The 22,150-nt window shown below is 34.9% G+C and overlaps 1 protein-coding gene and 1 pseudogene across 2 annotated transcripts in view; one reads left to right on the forward strand and one right to left on the reverse strand.

Annotated features, from left to right (window-relative positions):
* ZUP1 (zinc finger containing ubiquitin peptidase 1) overlaps positions 1 to 20,701 on the forward strand; it is a 33,336-nt gene extending 12,635 nt beyond the window's left edge. For both annotated transcript variants that reach the window (XM_028117061.2, XM_028117062.2), the window contains exons 3-10: positions 3,579 to 3,689; positions 5,381 to 5,502; positions 7,112 to 7,280; positions 10,208 to 10,396; positions 10,836 to 11,001; positions 15,196 to 15,347; positions 16,370 to 16,590; positions 20,466 to 20,701. In XM_028117061.2, coding sequence (XP_027972862.2) covers positions 3,579 to 3,689; positions 5,381 to 5,502; positions 7,112 to 7,280; positions 10,208 to 10,396; positions 10,836 to 11,001; positions 15,196 to 15,347; positions 16,370 to 16,590; positions 20,466 to 20,513 — 1,178 coding nt within the window. In that variant the 3' untranslated portion in view covers positions 20,514 to 20,701. The remainder of the gene's footprint in view (positions 1 to 3,578; positions 3,690 to 5,380; positions 5,503 to 7,111; positions 7,281 to 10,207; positions 10,397 to 10,835; positions 11,002 to 15,195; positions 15,348 to 16,369; positions 16,591 to 20,465) is intronic.
* LOC114219461 (eukaryotic peptide chain release factor subunit 1 pseudogene) lies at positions 2,303 to 3,279 on the reverse strand (annotated as a pseudogene).
* Positions 20,702 to 22,150: the final 1,449 nt, after the last annotated feature.

Genomic DNA, 22,150 nt, shown 5'->3' on the forward strand with positions numbered 1-22,150 from the left:
CTAGGGCTCCATCTCACAATCCATGAGATCAAACCAAGTTGGATGCTTAACCAACTGAGGCACCCAGGCACCCCTCTATATGTGTATTTATATTTAAAATGAATTTCTTGTAGACAACACACAGGTAGGTCATATATTTTGCTCCACCTTGATAATCTGTCTTTTAATGTGTATGTTTAGACCAGTGATGTTTAAAGTGATTATTCCTATAGTTAGATTAATATACCATATTTATTTTTTTCTATTTGTTGCCCTTCTTTGCTTTTTTTTTTTTGTCGACTTTTTTCCTGATTTTGTGGTTTAATTGAGCATTTCGTATGATTTTATTTTCTCTCCATGGGGAAAAACAGTTCATGCATGTAGTCTTTTGACCCTATTTGGCTACATAAGAATGATCCTTAGGCCTAGAACACTTCCTTCTCAAGAGATAGGGTCCTCACAACCTGTGTATGGAAATATCTTTCTCTGTTTCAGGCAACAATGTATACTCCTTTGTTTTGCTTAAGCATGTGTGTCCTATGGCACCTGAACAGCCTTAATGCTAGATCTATCTTCTGCTGGAAGGGGATGACAGCCTTCATTCTGTGGTGCAGGAGAGGTGTGTACAGACCAATTGCCCTGTGTTGGCTGCTGGAAGTGACCCACTGGCCATGGCAGACTAATGTCTAATACTGAAGATCGTGCTCTTTCTCTGTTTACTGTGAGTCACGTGTTCTGTTCAGTACTTGACAGCATTGTTTTCCATGGCGACTCTGATATCAAGATGCATTTGGACTTCTACTCCTGATAATAGGCAAGACATGTCACTTGCTCAATGCTTTCCTTTCTTAGCATATCAATAATACTTGTTTTTACTTTTTTAGGGCTTGGCCTAGAGTTCGCTGTATACATTAACAACTAATCCAAGTCTGCCTTTGAATAACGTTGTATCGCTATATGAGTGCAAGGACCTTATAATAATAAGATATTCCTAACTCCTCCCCGTCCCTTGTGTCATTGCTATCATTCATTTCAAGTAAATGTAAGCACACATGTATATACATATATATACACACACACATAATTGAATACATTGTTGCTATTTTTATTTTGAATAAACTTACCTTTTTATCAATTAATGAGAAAAATAAAAGTTTTTATTTTATCATCTCCTATTCTTCCCTGATGCTCGTTCTTTAAGGATATCCATGTTTCTGACCAATATCATTTTCCTTCTCTCTGAAGAACTTCTTTTAACATTTCTTGCACAGCAAGTCTACTGGCAACAATTTCCCTCAATTTTTGTCTGAGAAATTCTTTATTTTTCCTTCACTTTTGAGGGATAAGTTTGAATGGTACAGAATTTTAGGTTGGTGGGTTTTTTTTTCTTCCGGAAAATTTCAATATTTCACTCCTCTCTCTTATTACCTGAATGACTTCTGAGAGGTTGTATGTAATTCTTATCTTTGTTCCTCTATAGGTAAGGTGTTTTTTCCCTCTGGCTTCTTTCAAGATTTTTTATCTTTGATTTTTCTGCAGCCTGAATATGATGTGCCTAGATGTAAATTTTGGTATTTACTGTGCTTGGTGTTTTCTGAGCTTCCAAGATCTATAGTTTGATGTCTGACATTAACTTGGGGGATACTCTCAGACCTTATTGCTTTAAATAATACTTTTGTTCCTTTCTTCTGGTATTCCCATTTTGTGTATGTTATACCTTTTGCAGTTCTCCCACAGTTTTTGGAGATTGTAGGTTTGTTTTGTTTTTTTTATGTTTGGGGGGGGAGGTTTTGGGAGGGTCTTTTTCTCTTTACGTTTCATTTTGGGAAATATCTCTTGTCATCTCCTCACACTCAGAGATTCTTTCCTCAGCCATGTCCAGGCTGCTAATAAGCCAACGTGTTTGATCTCTAGCATTTCTTTCTTTTTTTAGGATGTCATTTCTATTAACTTTTGAAGATTTATAGCACCTAAATTATGTTTGCTTGAATGTATGAAGGTTAAAAAAAATTTTTTTCATAAAATACAAGAGCACCCAATTTGGTCATCAAGTAAAAGTAAAAACTAGGTTTCCTTTTAAATTAGTCCAAAGTAGCATTTAGGAACTTAGTCATAGGCCGCAGTGTTGACACCATGACAAAGCCAAGTATAGGGTTGGGTCTGGTTTTATTTGGTTGTTTTCAGTAGCCAGTGCTCCTGGATTAAGTTCTGAAAATGGTCTAGTTGTAAGGCAGAAATCTATTTGGATTCCACCAGAGGTATGTTCCTTGAGTTGGCTGTTGCAGGGTGAGGCACATTTTCTGGGACCCATGTCAACTACCTACTAGTCATCAAGGTAAAAAAATTCATCGTCTCCTCCTTGGTATTCCATTCCATGGAAATCAACTCAGTATTGCAAGATACTTCAGTTCCACCAAATCCTTTCACAAACTAGGATCTTTCTTATGACCTGTGACAGTTTCCAGTGTAGCTCCAAATTTTTGATAGTTGTGAGCAAACCATTCCAAGAGGGACATATTCTCAGTCAGTTTATGTTCCTGTCCTGTCAGTGAAATGAGATTTATCCTTTTCTTATTCTTCAGTTAGATAGAGAATTTTCTCCTCTTCTGTGCCTTGGCAATGAAGAACATTTCTTATTATATCCAGATTTTCATAAACTGTTAGAATCTCTACAGCTCCCACTTGCAAAGCCTTTAGTGTATCTTCATCTCCAAAACAGTACTTACCTGTGTCCTGGCTGATTTCACCAAAATGTTGAATTAATTTCTCTGTTTGAATGAATTTTACCTCAGTAGATAACTCAATGGCTTGGTTTCCATTTTCATCACCATAGGATATATCAACTAATTTTAAATTTTTTGACTGCAGCGTCTCTCCAAACATATCAGATTGACTTAGTTCAGTTTTAAGGTCAGCCGATCCACCTAAAATGAGACTGGTTACATTCATTTTGTGGAAATAAACAGCTGTCTAGCAGTCTCTGCTACTTTCTAAATATAGTTATTCCACTTCCAGACCAGGCCTTACATGTATGGATTGCTTGGCTCAGTGCTCAGAGTTCCCTCTTCTGTGCCCAGTATCAGTCAGGTCTTGGTTTTTGCAGAGGTACTGCTTCTGGCCTGGGCAAGCTACACCTGTCTACTTGCCGTGCTGCTTGATGGATGCGGCTCTTTGATCTCCCGCTCCAACTAGGCAGTATGATACCAATTCTAAGCTTTATGCTGAAGGCTTTATGCTGAATTTTTACCTCACCATTTAGTTTGGAAGGAGGGTGCTGATAACTTAGCCCCTAAAATTCATGCGTAGACTGGTCCCTACTTACTGTTTTGATTTTCCTTTATACTTTTCTTTTCTTGCTTTGACTATAGATCCAAATATTTATTATTAATTTTTTCTTTTATTATAGTGGTAAAAGAGATTTGTGCTTATGCTCAATCTTCCATTTTGACCCCAGAAGTAGAAAATAGCTTTAAATCCAACTACGAAGAGCTTTTACTTATTTAATAAGGTTAGTGGGCAGTGGACAATCTTTGACTTAGGGTGAAAAAAAATCTAAAAGTTTTAAAAATAAAATCAACTGAATTACATCTCTAAAACAGACCATGATCAACCACTGTATGACTGTCCTATGTGTGGGCTCATCTGTACAAATTACCATATTCTCCAGGAACATGTTGACTTACATTTGGAAGAAAGCAACTTTGGACAAGGTATGTGGATATGTTTAAAAATAAGAATCTCATGATTTAATTTCTGCTTCCTAGGATATATCTAATTTTTAGAGTAGTGATACAGAGGGAAAAAAAGCATACTGGTTAAAAATAAATTTGTCCCTTTAAAGAATTCTAGTGTAACTTCAACTTCTTTTTAGAAGTTGTTTCACAGAAAAGTTGTATAGGATGAACGGTTTTGAGCAGTAACTAAATTAGTGATTTTGCCCCCAGAGTTTTGCCCCAGAACACTAGTATTTAGAAGACAATGAAATATGTATACTTTAAGAAATCTGTTTGCTGAGGTTAAGGCCATTCTTTCAACAGCTAGAAATAACTGAATTTAGCATCAGGTCAGCGAAAGTTGTTGTTGAACTAGGAAGCTGCCATATGGCACTTACAGTTTTTAAAAAATATATGAACTGTATGATTGAAATGTTTTTCAAGTTCATTTCCAGTTTGCCCAGTTTCTTATATTACCACTTACTAGTTTTGTAATTGACTCTATACAATTTTTTCTCTGTTCCTTATCTTTTTGAATAGTGGCATTGATAAAGTAATCATTGTTGGTGCCTTAGAAGTAGAAGGATTCTGTGACTTTAAGAGTCCCATTGAAACAATATAAAGTAGACCCTAAAAGAAACCAATTGTGTTCTACTGGATTTCATTTTCTTAGGGTACATTGATACCTCCTGTTAATTCAGGGGTCTTCAGTACCCAGTATTAATGATCCTAATACCAATCAGTGATCTTCATGAGTAATATTCCTTGCTCACTCAGCCTAATCCCAAAATGAGAATCACTGGAGCAAAGATGGAACAGTCCCTTTCTCCAGTGATTTTCTACCGACTGCTGTGGAAAAATAACCCTCTGAAGCTGAAAGTCTGATAATTCTTTTGTTTATAATAGACTTTGTATGGGTACATAAATTATTCTATAAGCCTATGGTAGATAATGAAAGATATGTCCTGAGTAAATCACTGTAGATAGTGTCAGAAGTACGCTAAAAATCAGTTGTAAATTGTTTATCTCCGGCAATGGAAGTGGGGACCAAATAGGAAGATGTAGTAGAGACTGAGAGATTTGAAAGGAAAAAAAGAATATTCAAATACATAATTCAAATATCAAATTGGAAGTCAGGGAGACCAGATCCTGGCCAGAAGCTACTGACTAATGGATCTGTGGGATATTGGGTAGAGAGGAAACAGGGAAACATGCTGCAAAGTTGTACCATTTGTTTGAAACCAGACGGTGATAAAGCTATACTTGGCAGACATATTTTTATGCTCTTCATTATTTCCTTTTCTCCCCCCAGTTTATTTTAAAAGCCAATCCTTATTTGTGTTAATAAGGAACACCAATGAAGAGTATTACTTGATTTCTCTAAGTTCTGGTTTCCTTAGGAAATAATACCTAACTTCCTAAGGTTGTTATGAGGATCAAATGAGATAATTAATGAAAAATGCTTGTCACAGCCTACCTATTCAGTGAATATTGGTGATTTAAGTGGAGGTTCTACCCTGTAGAAGCCGTTCAAGTTCTGCTAGAAACAGTGTTTCCGTGACATCATAGTCGTGAGTAAATATCAAAATAATAGCATTTATTCCATTTAAAAGATATGAGTTAACGTATAATAGGTGAGATTTGAATTCAGTAGTTATTTTATTCTAAACATTAAAAATATCTAATAGGCATAGATAGAGTCCAATGTTCTAGAGATCTAGAATTGGCTCACCAGCTTCAACAAGAAGAAGACAGAAAGAGGAGATCTGAAGAATCACGACAAGAAATGGGAGAATTTCAGAAGCTGCAGGTACAAAGATTAATAACAATTGTAATATTTTGCTTTGGTAGAGTTCTTATTTTTCAAACATGCTCTCAAGACTGCAGCCTATTATTTTTGTCATTTTTGGTATACAAAATACTCTTTTTACATACACATTTTATAATTCATAACAGCTACCACTTATAGGTACTCATTCTGGTCATGTACTGGGATAAGCACTTCATATATAGTATCTTAAGATCATCACAACAACTCCCTAAATGACAGATGAGTAAGTAAAGACAGAGTGCTTATGTAGCTAGTAACTTGTTCAGGTTCAGGCTGTACTAAATGGTAAAGCCTGGATTCAAACCTATGTTAAATTGACAGGGCAGATTAGGAAGCAGATACTCAGAATTTAAGTGTTTGTATAGATAGATACTTAAAAGAGAAACGTAGAATTAGTATCTCCTGTCTGAGTGTTAAATTTTTTTAGTGATTGCAATTCAGGCATTTAAAAAGAAACATTTTTAATAGAAAATCCAATTTTGGTGGTATTTGAGACTTTATCTTGGGTTGATGGTGGTACCTGCTGAACTAAACTGGCAGCATCTAATATATTTTTAATGCATTTAAATTTTTAATAGATTTTTCTACTTTTTTCAGTCATAATTTTCTGTGAACTACTACCTGTGCTAATAATGCTCAGAGTTTCTAAAAACTGTTTTTCTATGTGCTAATAGGATAACGTTTGAATAAAAAGGGCTTATGATTGAATAGGTTTGAAAGTATTCAGTTAAACAGGTTTGTATACTGCAAGATTTTTCAAAACCTTTAATATACTAATGTGCATTGTACCTACCATAATTTTCTCAGACCTACTTCTGAGTTTTTCTTCTCAGATATGTTACACATGACTATGTAATTCTCATTTTAGAATATCTAATTTAGGCTGTTTCTCTCCTTGGTGATTCATTTATTTGCAAAACATTTTCCCACCAAGATTCAGAGGAGGAAAACAAGTTTCCTTTTCATCAGTTTTCTTTGTCTTATATAATTTTGAACATTATCAATAAAAAAAGTTTCCAGTATTTAAGGGAGTTTGTTGAGTAACTTTGGAAGTTGTTTAGATCTCAAAAACTTTTTGCATAGAGGCTGTGTTATACATTGGAGATTCTCTATCCAGTGTGCAAAAAAACGTAGTTAATTTACTATGTAGAATTACTGCCTGAATGAATTATGGATTAAGTAGGCCTTCATAGGCTAGCCTGGAACCAAATAATAAGTACTGACAAGTTTTCTTAAATAAATCAGTGGTGTGTTCAGAACTCATCTGCCTTTTTCCATACCTTTAGTAGGAAGGCAGGATTCTCTACCTTCCCTAATACAAAGAAAGCAAATCTCTTGCCCTGGTGGTTGTTAACAGAGAAAGGCTGTTACTAACTTAGGGATTTGTGTGTGTGTGTTATTTATCTTTAATAAAAATCTTAAGAAAAATCTTTAAATAAAAATCTCTAATAAAAAATCTTAATCTTGTATGAAAGTCTATAAACCAGAATGTTTCGAAGTACATTTCCAAATAAATAAAACTGTAATAAGTTTCCATCCTCATGGAGGTAAAGGGACATAAAAAGTAAGTCATTTTTATATTTGCTAGAGACAATATGGTTTAGATAATTCTGGAGGATACAAACAACAGCAACTACGAAATATGGAGATAGAAGTCAATAGGGGAAGAATGCATCCATCTGAATTTCATAGAAGAAAAGCTGATATGATGGAATCGCTAGCTATTGGTATTGATGATGGAAAAACAAGAACTTCTGGTGAGTACTTAAACATCAAAATCATTATTTCAGTAGTTCATATAACAGTGAAGTAATAATCAGGGTTTTTTGAATTTTGCTTAATTTTAATTATCCATAGTTTGTATACTTTTAGGTGAGACTCTTCAAATAATTTTTTTAATGTGTTTTTTTAAACCTCTGCACTTTTATTTTTTCATTAATAATTCACTTAAAAATAATTTACTTTTATATTGTGTTCATTTACTTGACATTTGGAAATGAGCCTTTTAGAAGTTTTTATTGAGTGTTTACTATGTTCTACATCAATGCTGTGTGATAGAAGTACAAGTGAGTCAAATATGTATATACATACATATTTTTTAATTCCAGTAGTCACATTAGAAAAAGTAAGAAAGAAGGATGAAGTGAAATTAATTTTAATATTTTAAACCCTATGGGTCCATAATATTATTATTTCAACATATAATCAATATGAAAAACTATTAATGAGATATTTTGCAATCTTCGTACATTCTTCAAAATCTAATGTGTATTTTATACTTTACAGAGTATTTATATCTGGACAAGTCACATCTCAAGTGCTTAATAGTCACACTTAGATAGTGGCTACTATATTGTTTTAGTATAGATTCAGACACATCTTTATATATATATGCATCATTTAACTCAAAACAGACATTCGCTTGTATACTGTTACATTTTTCTGGATTAGTTAATTGTGATTTAGATAGATTAAATTACTTTCCCAACGTAACCACATAGCTACTTATTGGCCCAGCTAGTATTCACAATCCAATCTGCCTTGCTCCAAAGAATGCCTTTTCCATGATGTTTTTTAAGGTATCTTTTTAATATACCTATTAGTGTAGTAAAAAAATTTATATGGAAACAGCTTTGTTCCTGCCACAGAGGTTCCTAATCTTACTGTTTTAAAGCTGTAAACCTCCCATATGTATTTTAAATCCGTTGCGCATCCCTTTCTGATTCTGATCCCTCCTCATCCACAAGGAGAACCGATATCCTGAATTTGGTATTTATTAGTCTCATATACTGTAATGCTTTCACCATATATGTAGGCGTCCATAAATATATGTAATATTTTAATGTATTTAAACTATGTATAAATTGGTATACATCTGCTTCTGTTTGGTCTGCTTAGAGATGGTGATTCTTACAGCTGTACTTCCTTCATTTTGACTCTGTATAGTACTTCCTTGTATGAGTTATACACAACTTATTTACCTGTTTTTGTGGTTGACAAACATTTAAGTTCATACAAATTATGAATAGGTTTTTTTTGTTGTTTGTTTTGTTTTTTTAATCCTTAATGCCCATTATCCATTGACCCCATTATCCATTTACCCCACCCACCTCCCCTCAGTTTGTTCCCTTTTGTCAAGAGGTCTTTTTTAAGAGTTTCTCTGTAATGCATCCAGAACTGGAAATACTAGGTTAGAGGGCATATACATCTCTAACTTTGTTAAGGTTATTATAGAATTGTTTTCCAAAATGATCATAATCTACATTTGCATCATTGTATTCTCGCTCACACTTTGTACGGTGACACTTTTTAATTTTTGCTACTCATTTTTGAAATGATACGGTACTTAATTTGCATTTTCCTAATTACTCCTGAGTTAGTTTCTTCAGTAAAAAACCTATTCCCTTCCTTTGTCCTCTTTTGGGTTGTCTTTTTCTTATTGATTTGTGGGAGTTCCTTCAATATTCAGGACACTAATTCTTTGTTGATTACATGAAATACAAATATCTTCTTCAATATTTATAATTTGCCTTTAAATTTTGTATATGGTATCTTTAATTAGAGTTTTAAATTTGAATTTAATCAAATTTCTGTCTTTATCTTTATTTATATCCTAAGTGTCTTGTTTAAGGAAATCCCCCAACTTTGAGGTCATAAACATACTCCTTTATATTTTCTTTAAACATTTATACTTTGCTTTTCATATTTCTACTTTTAATTCACTCGGGGTTTATTTGTACATAAGTGTGTATGAGAGAGAAGGAGCGAGAGAAAGAGAAGGTGTGGGTTTAATTTTTTTCCCTTATTTATAACAGTACTTTTAAGTTCTTATTGCTTATGTATTTCAAGCAATAAGAAAGGAAAGCAACTCTGTACTTTCCCCACTTATCTGTAATTCCCTATGCCATATATTTTCAATTCCATGAGTCTGTTTCTGAAGACCATCTTTATATTTCTTCGAGGGTCTCCATGTAAAAAGGTTTCTGTGGGACAGGACATTCCAGCAGATGTGGAATATGATTCATTAGGGTATACAGGAAGAAAATACTAGAATTTCTATTTGTTTTTAATTTATGTCACCCTTTAATTTCTATTTGTGTATATGTTTTAAAATTACTATAGAATGTAGTAGAGTATGTATAATTTAATACTAATATATCTGTAGAAGATTAAAGAATACTGCTCTGTAATGTGCTATGTCCTTTTTGTAAACTGCTTTGAAATTCAGCGATTGTGTGGCAAAGATTTTTATTTTTATTAGTTATGCAAATGTTAATTGAAGCAGCTATTAGTTAAAGCTATTATTTCTGTTTAACAATAGATTATAATTTAACAAAAGATATTGGAAAATATCTAAAGAGATTTAGGGGCCAAGGATAAAAAATTTTATTATGAGGAAATTTTTCTTTGGCAATTATATATGATGCTAAAGTTGCTAGGACCCTGTTACCTAGACAGTGAGGCACCATTGTTTTAGTATAAGTAGTATGCTAGTGTTAGGAACACTTGCATAGTAGTAATAAGACATGAAAAAAGGTTATAACAGTAAAAAGATAAAGAAGATGGAATTGACAGGATTTAGATGGGGCACTTGAGGGAGAGACTAATATTAGAAGCATATGAGACAGCCATCAAAGATGATAGCTTATCCTTCTAAATCTTCTAAGTCTCTTTTTTATTTTAGGAATTATTGAAGCACTTTACAGATACTATCAGAATGCGGCCACAGATGTGAGGCGCGTGTGGCTTTCCACAGGGGTGGATCACTTTCATTCATCTTTTGGTGACAAAGGTTGGGGTTGTGGTTACCGAAATTTCCAGATGCTACTTTCATCATTACTGCAAAATGATGCTTATGACGATAGCTTGAAAGGTATGTGAAATACAATTCTCTGAACGTGTCCACTGATACATAGTTGGCCCTTGAAAAACATGAATTTGCACTGCATATACATGGGTTTTTTACAGTCTAATATTGTAAATGTATTTTCCTTATGATTTTTTTTCCTTACGATTTTCTTTGTTCTAGCTTTATTATAAGAATACAGTATATAATAAGTATAACATATAAAATATGTGTTAATCAACTGTTCATTTTATGTTTTTTGGTAAGGCTCCCAGTCAACAGTAGGTTATTAGTAGTGAAGTTTTGGGGGAGCAAAAAGTTATATGCAGATTTTCAACTGTGCAGGCTATCAGTGCCCCTAACCCCCCTGTATTGTTCAAGGATCAACTGTACATATAATAGGGAGTGAATTAATATATAGTACTTTTGTAACTATCATGTAACGTGTTTGCTTGTATAATTTTAGGTATGTCAATTCCTTGCATTCCAAAAATTCAGTCTATGATTGAAGATGCGTGGAAGGAGGGTTTTGATCCTCAGGGTGCCTCTCAACTTAATAACAGGTTACAGGGAACAAAGGCCTGGATCGGAGCATGTGAAGTATATACACTTCTGACCTCCCTAAGGGTAAAGTATGTACCTGAAAACCCAAGTTGAGGTTATTGTCATACCTGGGAGGTTTTCTTTGTTGTTGTTTTTTTCTTTTATCAAAGGACAGTTAAAAAATAAAATTTAAGTGGCACTGAAAGGCTTATACTAAAAACCAGCAGTTCAGTCCCTATCTTACGTTCTTCTCTCTTCTCAAGTCTGATTTCTCCGACGCAGCTGTTACTTCCATTGTTTCTGAATAATATGCTTTCAGGGCTTTTTTTTCTTTTCTTTTCTTTTTTTGGTTTATCAGTTTTAGACATTGTCTGTTGCATTTCCCTCACATTTCTTACCTGTGTTCACCCTCAATCCTTTTATTTTGGTTAATAATTAATAATTGTATTAATATTATTCATTGCTGATTTTATTTCCTTTCCTGAAAAGCTTTTAACAATTCTCCTTGAGTTAAGAATTGTCTTTTCTTTTCCTTTTTACTATTTGACTGCATCATGGTCTCAACCTTTTTCACAACCTCCACTTATGTAATCTGAGGCACTCCTATTCCTGGACACTTCTTCCTTGAAGCCCTCCATTGTCTTTGCTCTAGATTCCCTTCAAAGCTGTAATCATGTAGCATTTCTTCATTGTTTTCTTGAAGTAGAGCCTGGATTCCATGTCTTTATCTTTTTTGGATTGCTCTTCTGCTTAAACACATCTTTCACTGCTTCCTAAGAAAAGGTGCCTAGTTCTTATTACTTAAATGATAGTTTGGGTGGCTGTGTTATTCTAAATTCAAAATCATTTTCAGATCAAATAAGTTCTTACTCTGTTGACTTCTAGCAATCAGTGTTACTATTGAGAAGGTAAGATGTTATCTGATTTTCATTCCTTTTATTTATAACCTATTTATTTTCTCTGGAAGTTTTTTGCATCATCTCAGTCCTGCTATTATGAAATTTCACCATGAATGTGGGGCTTTGATTCATTGTATTAGGCATTTGTTTTTCCTTTTGAATCTAGAATTGTGAATTGTAAGATCTCAGTGTAGTGGTTAAGAGCTTGGACTTTGGAGTCAGACTGCCTACAGTTGATTCTAGTTTTCCTGCTTATTGGCTGGCTGTATGACTTAATTTGTCTGTAGCCTAGTCCCACCGTTGATAAAAAGAACATGTAAATAGTAACTGCTTCATAGAGTTGCAGTGATATTAAGTGAGATGATCAAGTGCTTAGAACTGTGACTGGCGTGTAATGAGAGCTCAGAGTTAACTGTTTGATAATTACGATTCCTCCATTTTCTTTATTCTTCTTTCTGGAACTTCTGGTAGTTGGCCACTGAACTCCTTTGACTTTTTAAGTTTATTGGTTGTGTTTCATTTTTTTATCTTTGCTTTTTGTTTTACTATGTAGATTTTCTCAGCTTTATCTCCCAACTATTCTATTGAAATTTGTATCTTAGCAATCATGTTTTTAATTTTAAGGGGCAATTTCATAGCATCATAGTCTGTTATGGTTGCAGATTTTTTCCCAACATTTTCCTTCTTTCTATTCCTTGCATTTTGCGGGTTTTTTCCATGTTAATTTGTTTTCACTCTATTTATTTTAGTCTTTTGCATTTTGAAGGCTTTCTTCGAACTTTTGTAAATCCCTAGTTGTCCATTCCTAAAGTGAGGATGAGGCACTAAAAGATCAGAGGTCCTATAGGATTACATGGAGCTTGCAGATGAGCAGACTTCATTTATAGAGTTTTAGGGGGAAGCGTTCTGTTTGGGGAACTCTGAAAATTTTAATATAGGAAGAGATCTTTTCTAGGGGCCATTCAGAGAAGAATTCTCCACTCTCCTGCCTAGAGCTCCTGCATTGATGGAGGGGGTAGTTAAGCAGTGATTGGCCTTCTTTATGCAAATTTTCAATTCATTTCACATTATACCCCCACTACTACTCTCCCCAATACCTAGTGCCTCTAAGCTTCCAGCCTCTCTGGGATTTTAAGACAATTGTCTGGGGTTTTTTTTATTCACTTTTATGTTTCCTTTTCTGCTTTTCATTTTCCAAAAGTGCAGGGCAGTTTGATCTGTCTCCATTATCTTTGTCTTTGGCTGTTTGAATCATTTTCTCCTTGAGTTTTATGTTGTTGGGCTTTCAAGAGGGAACAGAGATAGATGCTTATGATCATCTTTAATGGAAAGTTTGCCTTTAAGCTTCATAGCTCTGTGTTTTCCTTTATGTTTGTTTCACATCATTTTTACCATATTAATTAACTAGATTCAGAGGTGAAATTATTTCTTAACTTTTAAATAGAAAATCTTTGGGGGTGCCTGGGTGGCTCAGTTGATTAAGCGTCCAACTCTGGATTTCAGCTCAGGTCATGATCTCTAAATCAAAAGGACTATTTTAATGTCCTCTAACTTTATTTTTTCTTCTTGCCAGTCTGTTCACACTTTCAGATTACATATATTATATCAAATACTAATTTTTCAAGTCATGTTTAAGGGAAGGAAAATATCTGTCTAAAATACCTGATATATCCAGCTGTTTTCTTGGTGCCTGGAATAGTTTAATTTTTTAGTAAAGCCTCTTTAATACTATACTCTGAATTTTTTCACTAGTTTAAATGTCTTCCTTTCACTCTCTATCAATTATATTCTGTAGGGTACTATTCAGATTCTAAATCTAAATATGCAGTCAATTTCAAACCCAGAAGTACTGTAGCTACTTTTTTAACAATTTATCCAGAAGTTCATTTCAGCATTTAAAACTCAGTAGTAATCAGTTGAATGTTAGCCTCAACACTAAACTCACTGAGGCTAAGGACAGCAACCGTTACACTGTGTTTGGTGTATTTATATGTTGGTGTATTTGGAGACTCTGTCAAGAGAGACAGGGAGGGACAGGATACCTGTGCTATACTTTAAAGTGACAGAAAGGCTTTTAGTTGCTTTTGCTTATAACCGAACTTTTATTATTTTTTTAAAGATTTTATCAGAGAGAGAGAGAGAGAGAAAGAGCACATGCACAAAAGTGGGGGGAGGGGCAGAGGGAGAGAGGGAACCTCAAGCAGACTCCTTGCTCACTGGGGAGCCTGACATGGGGCTGGATCCCACAACCCTGAGATCATGACCTGAGCAGAAATCAGGAGTTAGACCCTCATCCCACTGAGCCACCCAGGCGCCCAGTGCTTCTACCCGACCTATTAAAAATAGTTGCTGAGAAGTGTCAATAGTGCTTCTGGTTAAAATAATTTCATTAATTCAAGGCTGACTTCCTCTTGAGGAAGGAATACCACTGTGATCTAGTGCCAAATAGCAGATAGATAGATGTATATGTGGGAGGAGTACATACAGGGCTTTTCTGAGATCTTTGCAGGTATTCTTTTCTTGTCTGTTACTGGAATTTGTGAGAGCCAAGAGGAAAAATACTCAGGATATTTTTGATAGATGTGAATGGCTATTGTGGAATTAAAATTAGAAGTCAGCTTCTAATTGATCATCAGGTTTAGAGACTTTAGAATGCAAGTTGTGTCTCAGATTACATGTAGATGACTTCTAAAAAACCAAGTATGGGGGCACCTGGGTGGCTCAGTCGTTAAGCGACTGCCTTCGGCTCAGGTCATGATCCCGGGGTCCTGGGATCAAGCCCCGCGTCGGGCTCCCTGCTCAGCAGGAAGCCTGCTTCTCCCTCTCCCACTCCCCCTGCTTGTGTTCCCTCTCTCGCTGTGTCTCTCTCTGTCACATAAATAAATAAAATCTTAAAAAAAAAAACAAGGTCCTTATTTATTCTTCATAGAGATTCTGTATGTCAGAAAATGTAACTTTTAGGGCGCCTGGGTGGCTCAGTTGGTTAAGCGACTGCCTTCGGCTCAGGTCATCATGATCCTGGAGTCCCGGGATTGAGTCCCACATTGGGCTCCCGGCTCAGCAGGGAACCTGCTTCTCCCTCTGACCGTCTCCCCGCTGTTTCTCTCTCTTTCTCTCTCTCAAATAAATAAATAAAATCTTTAAAGAAAAAGAAAATGTAACTTTTATATCAGTCATCAATCTTATTAAATCTTATTTAAATAATTATTTCTGCGTAAAATGACATTTTTCCAGATACATAATGAAACGTATTTATTTTCTTCTTAGGAAAATATTGATGAGATAAAATTAGTTCTAAATTAAAATTTTTTTGTATTTGATAACTCCATTGGTGAAAATGTTTTAAAAACTATTCTCCAAATCATTTTGTCAATTTTTTAATAGATGCCGCATTGTTGATTTTCATAAGTCAACTGGTCCTTTGGGTACACATCCTCGTTTATTTGAATGGATATTGAACTATTATTCTTCAGAGAGAGAAGGGAGTCCAAAAGTAGTGTGTGCATCTAAACCTCCAATCTATCTTCAGCATCAAGGTTGGTATAACTCACAAATAATAAGTATAGCTTATACCTTTAGAGGACAACTAATTGACTTTCGCTTCAGCACAGATTAAGATTCAGATAATAGGGAAGGGGGGAGTATTGAGACATTAGTCTGATTTTCAGAGTGACATTGTCATTACAGTACCTTCCTGGGTATTAAAGGGTGCTATCCCTTGTATATTTCAGGGCCACCTGGTTCACTTTTTCTTGTCCATCCCTTACTTCTTTATTTTTTAGGTCTTCATCTGTGTCACTTCAGTAAGGCCTTCCCCTATCACCTTATTTAAAATTCCATCTTGTTCTCAACCCCTCACCGCTGGCATTTTCTGTCTCTCTTCCCTGCTTTATTTTTTTGCATTTAACATAATAATATGCTTAATTATTTACCTTGTTTATAGGGTATTCCTTCCTTTTAGAGTGAAAACTCCATGAAGGCAGGAATGTTTGTTCAGTTTGCTTCTGTATAGCTAACTGCCTGGAATAGTGCCTGACACATGGATACTTGGTAAATTTTGTTTAATGGATGATTTTAATCAACAGGAATAGGAGCAGTAAACATGGGGAATTTCCCTCCCCATTGAAATTCTAATATATATAAATTTACTTTTGTTAATCTTTTGGATTCATGAGAGATTTTGTTCTGTGGTAGATAATTTTCAAATGCTTTCATGCATTTGAAATAATTTGGATAAGAAGAATCAAGGGATTAAGAAAGAAGAACTAAAATAATATGGCACAACAGACATAAAATTTTTTGCATTGAAGCCTTTAAGAAAAGAAAAACTGAACAAATGAAAACTGAAGGTTAGGAAATAGAACTAAAACTATTGTGTGTCTTCAGAGTGAGAGTACCTGTCAGAGGGACTGACTTTATTTCTGTTCTAAACTCACATGTGCACACACTGCATACAGAGAATATATATATAGTGTGTGTGAATTTAATAACATGTCTATATGTATAGTAATAGACAGGAGACACACATATATAGTTTTTTTTTTTAATTTTTTGATAGGTCATAGTCGAACAGTTGTTGGAATTGAAGAGAGAAAAAACCGAACACTATGTTTACTAATATTTGATCCCGGATGTCCTTCTCGAGAAATGCAGAAACTGTTAAAGCAAGACATGGAGGCTAGCAATCTCAAGCAACTTCGGAAATTTGTGGGAAATTTAAAACATAAGCAATACCAGATAGTGGCAGTAGAGGGTGTTCTTTCTTCAGAGGAGAAAGTTGTAAGTATCTGCATATTTGGTTATGTGAAGCTTGAACCAGTTGAACTTACAAGTTTAAAGTTTTTAGTTAGAATCAATGTTAATCCCTTTGTATCTCATTCTGCATTATTTTGGTTTTGTATCATTTAATTTCTGTAGTGGACATCTTTGCATTTCAAATGCTACCTAATGACTTTCAAATACTTTACTCAGAGCTTCATAAAAATATTTACTCATATAATTGTTTATAACATATATGGTAAAGAAAACCTCACTTAATCCCAGGAGACCTAACGCATATTGGTCTTAATAATTATGGTTTATTAAGCGTGATTCTTGTAATTATTGAGACTCCATCTTACGCGTTTGGGGTTACTGGATATACACAGTTCTAGAATTTTAAGTTCAGTACAGTTGCCTCTTTATCCCTTACAGTTAAGTGGTGACTGGTACGTTTATAAGAATTTCTAGGGATTGAAAACCCTACACTTGGTATAAACTGAAGCTATGTAATGGCATATCAAGTCTAGAAAATGCACAGTTCCCAGAATCTTAAAAGGAAAAAAGTCCCTATTAGACTACTCCACATGATTTGTTTCCCTCTGAGGAGAAAAGAGAGGACTAGAGAGGAGCATTTATGAAGAGTAACAGGATTACAGAGGAAAGCACTAAAATTACTTGAAATGAGAGAGAGAACTAGATATCCTTTCAGCCTTACAACTTGGAATATATAAAGGCAAAGGTTGTTTCAGAGGTTCTTTAATTTAATTAAATCTCAAAGGTTTCTTTGCCATGACATAAATGCCAAAATTGCATTCATTTTTTCACCCTATCCTTAATTTGGTTGCATAAAGTTAGAGATTAATTTTATTTATTTATTTTTGACTTTTAAAAAGACATTTTTATTTTATTTTTCAAAAGATTTTATTTATTTGAAAGAGCATGCGTGCACACACAAGCAGGGGGTGGAAGAGGGAGAAGTAAGCTCCCCGTTGGGCAGGGAGCCCCAAGTGGGGTTCTATCCCAGGACCCTGGGATCATGACCCAAGTGGAAGGCAGATGCTTAGCTGACTGAGCCACCCAGGTGCCCCTATATTTTTATTTTATTTTTAAAGATTTTATTTATTTATTTGTCAGAGAGAGAGAGAGAGCACACCAGGGGGAGTAGCAGGCAGAGGGAGAGGCAGGCTCCCTGCTGAGCAAGGAGCCCAATATGGGACTTGATCCCAGGACACTGGGATCGTGCATGACCTGAGCCGAAGGCAGATGCTTAACCAACTGAGCCACCCAAGTGTCCCTATATTTTTATTGTACTTCCAGTGTTGTTAACCTACAATATTATATTGGTTTCACGTGTACAATACAGCGATTCAGCAATTCTATACATTACGCAGTTAAGTGTGCTCTTAATCCCTTTTACCTAGTTCACCCATCCCGCACCCACCTCCCCTCTTGTAGCCATCTGTTCTCTGTAGTTAAGAGTCTGGTTTTTGTTTGTTAGAGGTTAGTGTTAATAGTTTTAAATACCAGGATGCTTGTTCATCAACAGAGCATAGGTGAGGTTAAATATTATCATGGAGCCTAGCTGAACATTTTAGTTGTTAACTTTCTGGTTTTAGAAACTGAGACATTGGTGTTAGAATACTAAAAATGTGCATTTGCTACTGTTCTTTTTTGAGTCATGGAGAGTAGCTGTGTCTTTAACCAAAAGAATCAGAACTTGGCTGACTGTGTACAATGCCGCCAGATAGAGAAGAAATAATAATATGAGTATAATTATAATATTGATAAATACTTTATAATGCTTGCTTTGTGCTAGGCACCATCCTAAGCATTTTACCCAAATATTAACTAATGTAATCTACACAACTGCCCCATAGAGTAGTCACTATTATTCCCATTTTACAGATGAGGATGCCTAAGCTCAAAAAAGTTGTATCTATTTCTAAAGTCACACAGCTGCTAAGTAACGAGGCAGGATTCCAATTCAGTCCATTTACGTCCAGAGTCCTTCTCTATATTGCTTCTTCTGGGAGGATACAAAGTCTTATCATTTCATGTTTGTTAATTAAGCTTGCATGTGAACAATTCACTTTTTTTGAAAAGATAGGAAAGTATATTTTGAAAAATGAAAAGAAATCATCAGTTAACATTATTTTCGCATATCGCTTTCAAGCTTAGGTTTTTGTTTTTTCCTTTTTTAAAAAAAAAATCAGTGTGTCTTATATTCTGCCATTTTTAACAGTGCTTGTATACATTATAGGAATTCAGCAAATACTGATGTACTGATTGATCTGCATATCACCAGATAGAAACCTGTGTCTTTTACTAAGGGCACATTAATGACTTTACTTTTTATTTCCGGGTGATTGTTTTTTTATAGCTCATTTTAAAATGTCTTTTTCCTCCTAAGTGATAGCTATAATTTTAAATGTAGGAATTTCAGAACAAATTTGGTGTTTTAAAGTATCCCAAAATGTAGATATTTGTAACTGCATTTTTTGTTTTGTTCTTCATATTTGGAGTTAATTATAATATTTTAATCATGCAGCTCTTATTCAAGGAGAGGAATCGGGTTTCAAAAAATTGTTTTTATCCTGACAGCTGTCCTATAATTACCATAATATATTTCTGCCATAAATATATTTTGAGTATCTAATAATTCCAAACTGTTATATATGTTTGAACACTTGTTTAGGTGAAAGGATTTATGTTGGAAAATATCTCCTAATGCAGTTCAGTTAAGTAATGCATACAAACCTATTTAATAGCCATTTTCCTCAATTCTTTTCATACATTGACTTGTAGTTAGATTCTATCACTGCATTCTTTGTTTTCCATTATGTAATCTTGATTTAACTTTGTTTTAAATTAGCTTGGTATAATATACCTTGATTTGTAACTCAAGTTGTGAAAATAGAACAAATGTTTAAAAGGTCTTTTAGGGGTACCTGGGTGCCTCAGATGGTTAATCATCTGCCTTCAGTTCAGATCATGATCTCAGGATCCTAGGATCCAGCCCCCTTAGGCTCCCTGCTCAGTGGGGAATCTCCTTCTCCCTCTTCCTGTTCCCACAGCTTGTGCTCTCTCTCTCTCAAATAAATGAATAAAAATCTTTCAAAAAAAAAAAGTCTTTTAAAGTGACATTTTTAAGACCATAATGAAGGAGATAATTTTCTTAAAGGTTCTCTGCGGGGCGCCTGGGTGGCTCAGTCGTTAAGCGTCTGCCTTCGGCTCAGGTCATGATCCCGGGGTCCTGGGATCGAGCCCCACATCGGGCTCCCTGCTCAGCGGGAAGCCTGCTTCTCCCTCTCCCACTCCCCCTGCTTGTGTTCCCTTTCTCTCTGTGTCTCTCTCTGTCAAATAAATGGATAAAATCTTTAAAAAAAAAAAAAAGATTCTCTGCTCACTGCTCTCTCTGTCTCTCCTTCTCTGTGTTTATACATGTCTCTTTATGACTGTGATCCATCATTTTTACTTTTGACTCATTATTCCTTAAAACAGTGAATTTTCTTTTTACTTTGTTTTGTCTTTATCTGGTATTTTGTTTAAGTTTTTCTTTTTTTTTTTTTTTTGGTTTGGCTTTAAAAATGTTTATTTCTGGGATGCCTGGGTGGCTCAGTCAGTTAAGCACCTGACTCAATCTCAGCTCAGGTCTTGATTTCAGAGTCTGGAGTTCAAGCCCCACGTCAGGCTCCACTCTGGGTGTGGAGCCTACTTAAAAAAAAAAAAAGTTTATTTCTAATTTCCTAAGTTTGAAGTTGTAATTTTTCTTAAGGAATTTTCATTATCTTGAAAAAATTCTAGATTTTATTTTTTATATTAAATAATTAATATATATTCTAATAATGGACTTCTTGCTTAAAATTAACAGTTCTTTAAAATTCCTTTTCAAGGCCAGGAGACAAGCTTCTCAAGTTTTCACAGCCGAGAAGATTCCTTGAAGAATGAAGCATTGCAGTGATCATGGAATTTTACTTTATTTTCCAAATTCAGATATTAAGGTCCCTAATACAGCTTACGAATCTGAATTCTTTACTCAACTTATAATTTAACTTCTAAAACATCTAAATCACACCTCTTGTACCTCATTGTTTAGTAACTATTTCAATAAACAATTTTGTTTGCATTATGAGTTCTGTATTTCCTCTCACATCTATGTGTTAGAAACTGGTTTTGTATGATGATCGTATGTAATATTTATTGGGTCCTTGTGTTAGGTATTCTTAGTATTTTCCATGTATTAATTACTGTAATCTTCAATTCTGTGAGACAAATTCTGTTAGTCCTGTAAGGAAGCTGAAGCTCTGCAAGGTTTGTAATTTTCCCAAGAAAATTATTGTAATCCAGGGTGTGAACCCCAGCTGTCTCACTTGCAAGCTCTTACATTTGGGCATTCTGCTTTCTTTTGTTATAAAACACGTATAATGAAATTCCCTCCTCATCACTTAGAAATTACCTTAATATTTAACAGGTATAGCTCTAAAAAGAGGGATTTGCTTTTGTTAAATATTTATACTCTTACACATACAACTGTGAATTAGAACTTTGGGTTTAACATGTCCTGTAGGAAAGAAACTTTCAGATTCATGTTGGCTGTGTCAAGTAAGGTTGCAGGTAGGAATCCTATGTCAGCCAATTTGAGCAGAAGGGAATTCATTGAAAGATTATCAGAAGCTCAGAGAATACACCAGTAACTAGGAAACTGTGCTGGAACAAAGACAATTCTAGAGGCTAGAATGTGATCTGATTCATAGCGGAACTATCAGGTTAGGAGCCGAGGTCGGATGTCTCTGCTCAAAATTCAGATTCTAGAAAGGCCACATCTGATTGGCGTGAGACTTGGCCATGGGACAGAGGCAGTTTCTCAAAAGGAAATCAGAGTAGATAAGGAATGGATATTACACAACAACAACAAAAAGCAACACGAAAAAGGAAGAACATACTTGAATACGGTTTTATAAATATTAGCTACTCCATCAAATAGTAAAAGCTGCACTCCAAGAATGAATAATATTGCCAATCAGAAAATTCTGGAAACCATCTTTCCTAATACTCTGTCCCTCAGACAGGTAACCAGGTTTCTACTTTATCTTGTTTCAAGCCACCATGACCTTTTATCTAGATAATGTAATAATCTCCTAACTGGTCTCCCTGTCTTGATCCTCTGTCAGTCAGTCTTCCACACGTAAACCAAATGTTTTGAAATACAGATGTGATTTGGTGACTTCCTAGGTGAGTCTTCATTGCTCCTGGATAAAGTCCAGACATTCCACACAACCTGGGCCCTGCTTAACCTCTCCAGGTGCATCTCTCACCACCCTCAAAGTTCTACTCCTTCCAGCCTAAAATCCTTTGCCAAAAAAACAGTTGATCCTGCCTAGGACCCTTCTACCCATAGTTCTCCACCTCTTGGAAGTGCTCTCTGCAAGGCTCATGTCTGGATTAAATGCACCTTCTAAGTGTTTGATAGCAGTGTTTTTCAAAGTGTAGATAGATCAGTCATCTGAGGACTGCCAGTCCTTGACAAGATAATTACAGAAATTAGAATTGCTGTGATACTTTATTTTACAAAAATAAT

The sequence above is a fragment of the Eumetopias jubatus genome, unplaced genomic scaffold (genome assembly GCF_037043125.1).
Source record: "Eumetopias jubatus isolate StellerSeaLion01/CBP00866 unplaced genomic scaffold, mEumJub1_p1.0 scaffold_6, whole genome shotgun sequence".
Taxonomy (NCBI): Eukaryota; Metazoa; Chordata; class Mammalia; order Carnivora; family Otariidae; genus Eumetopias; species Eumetopias jubatus.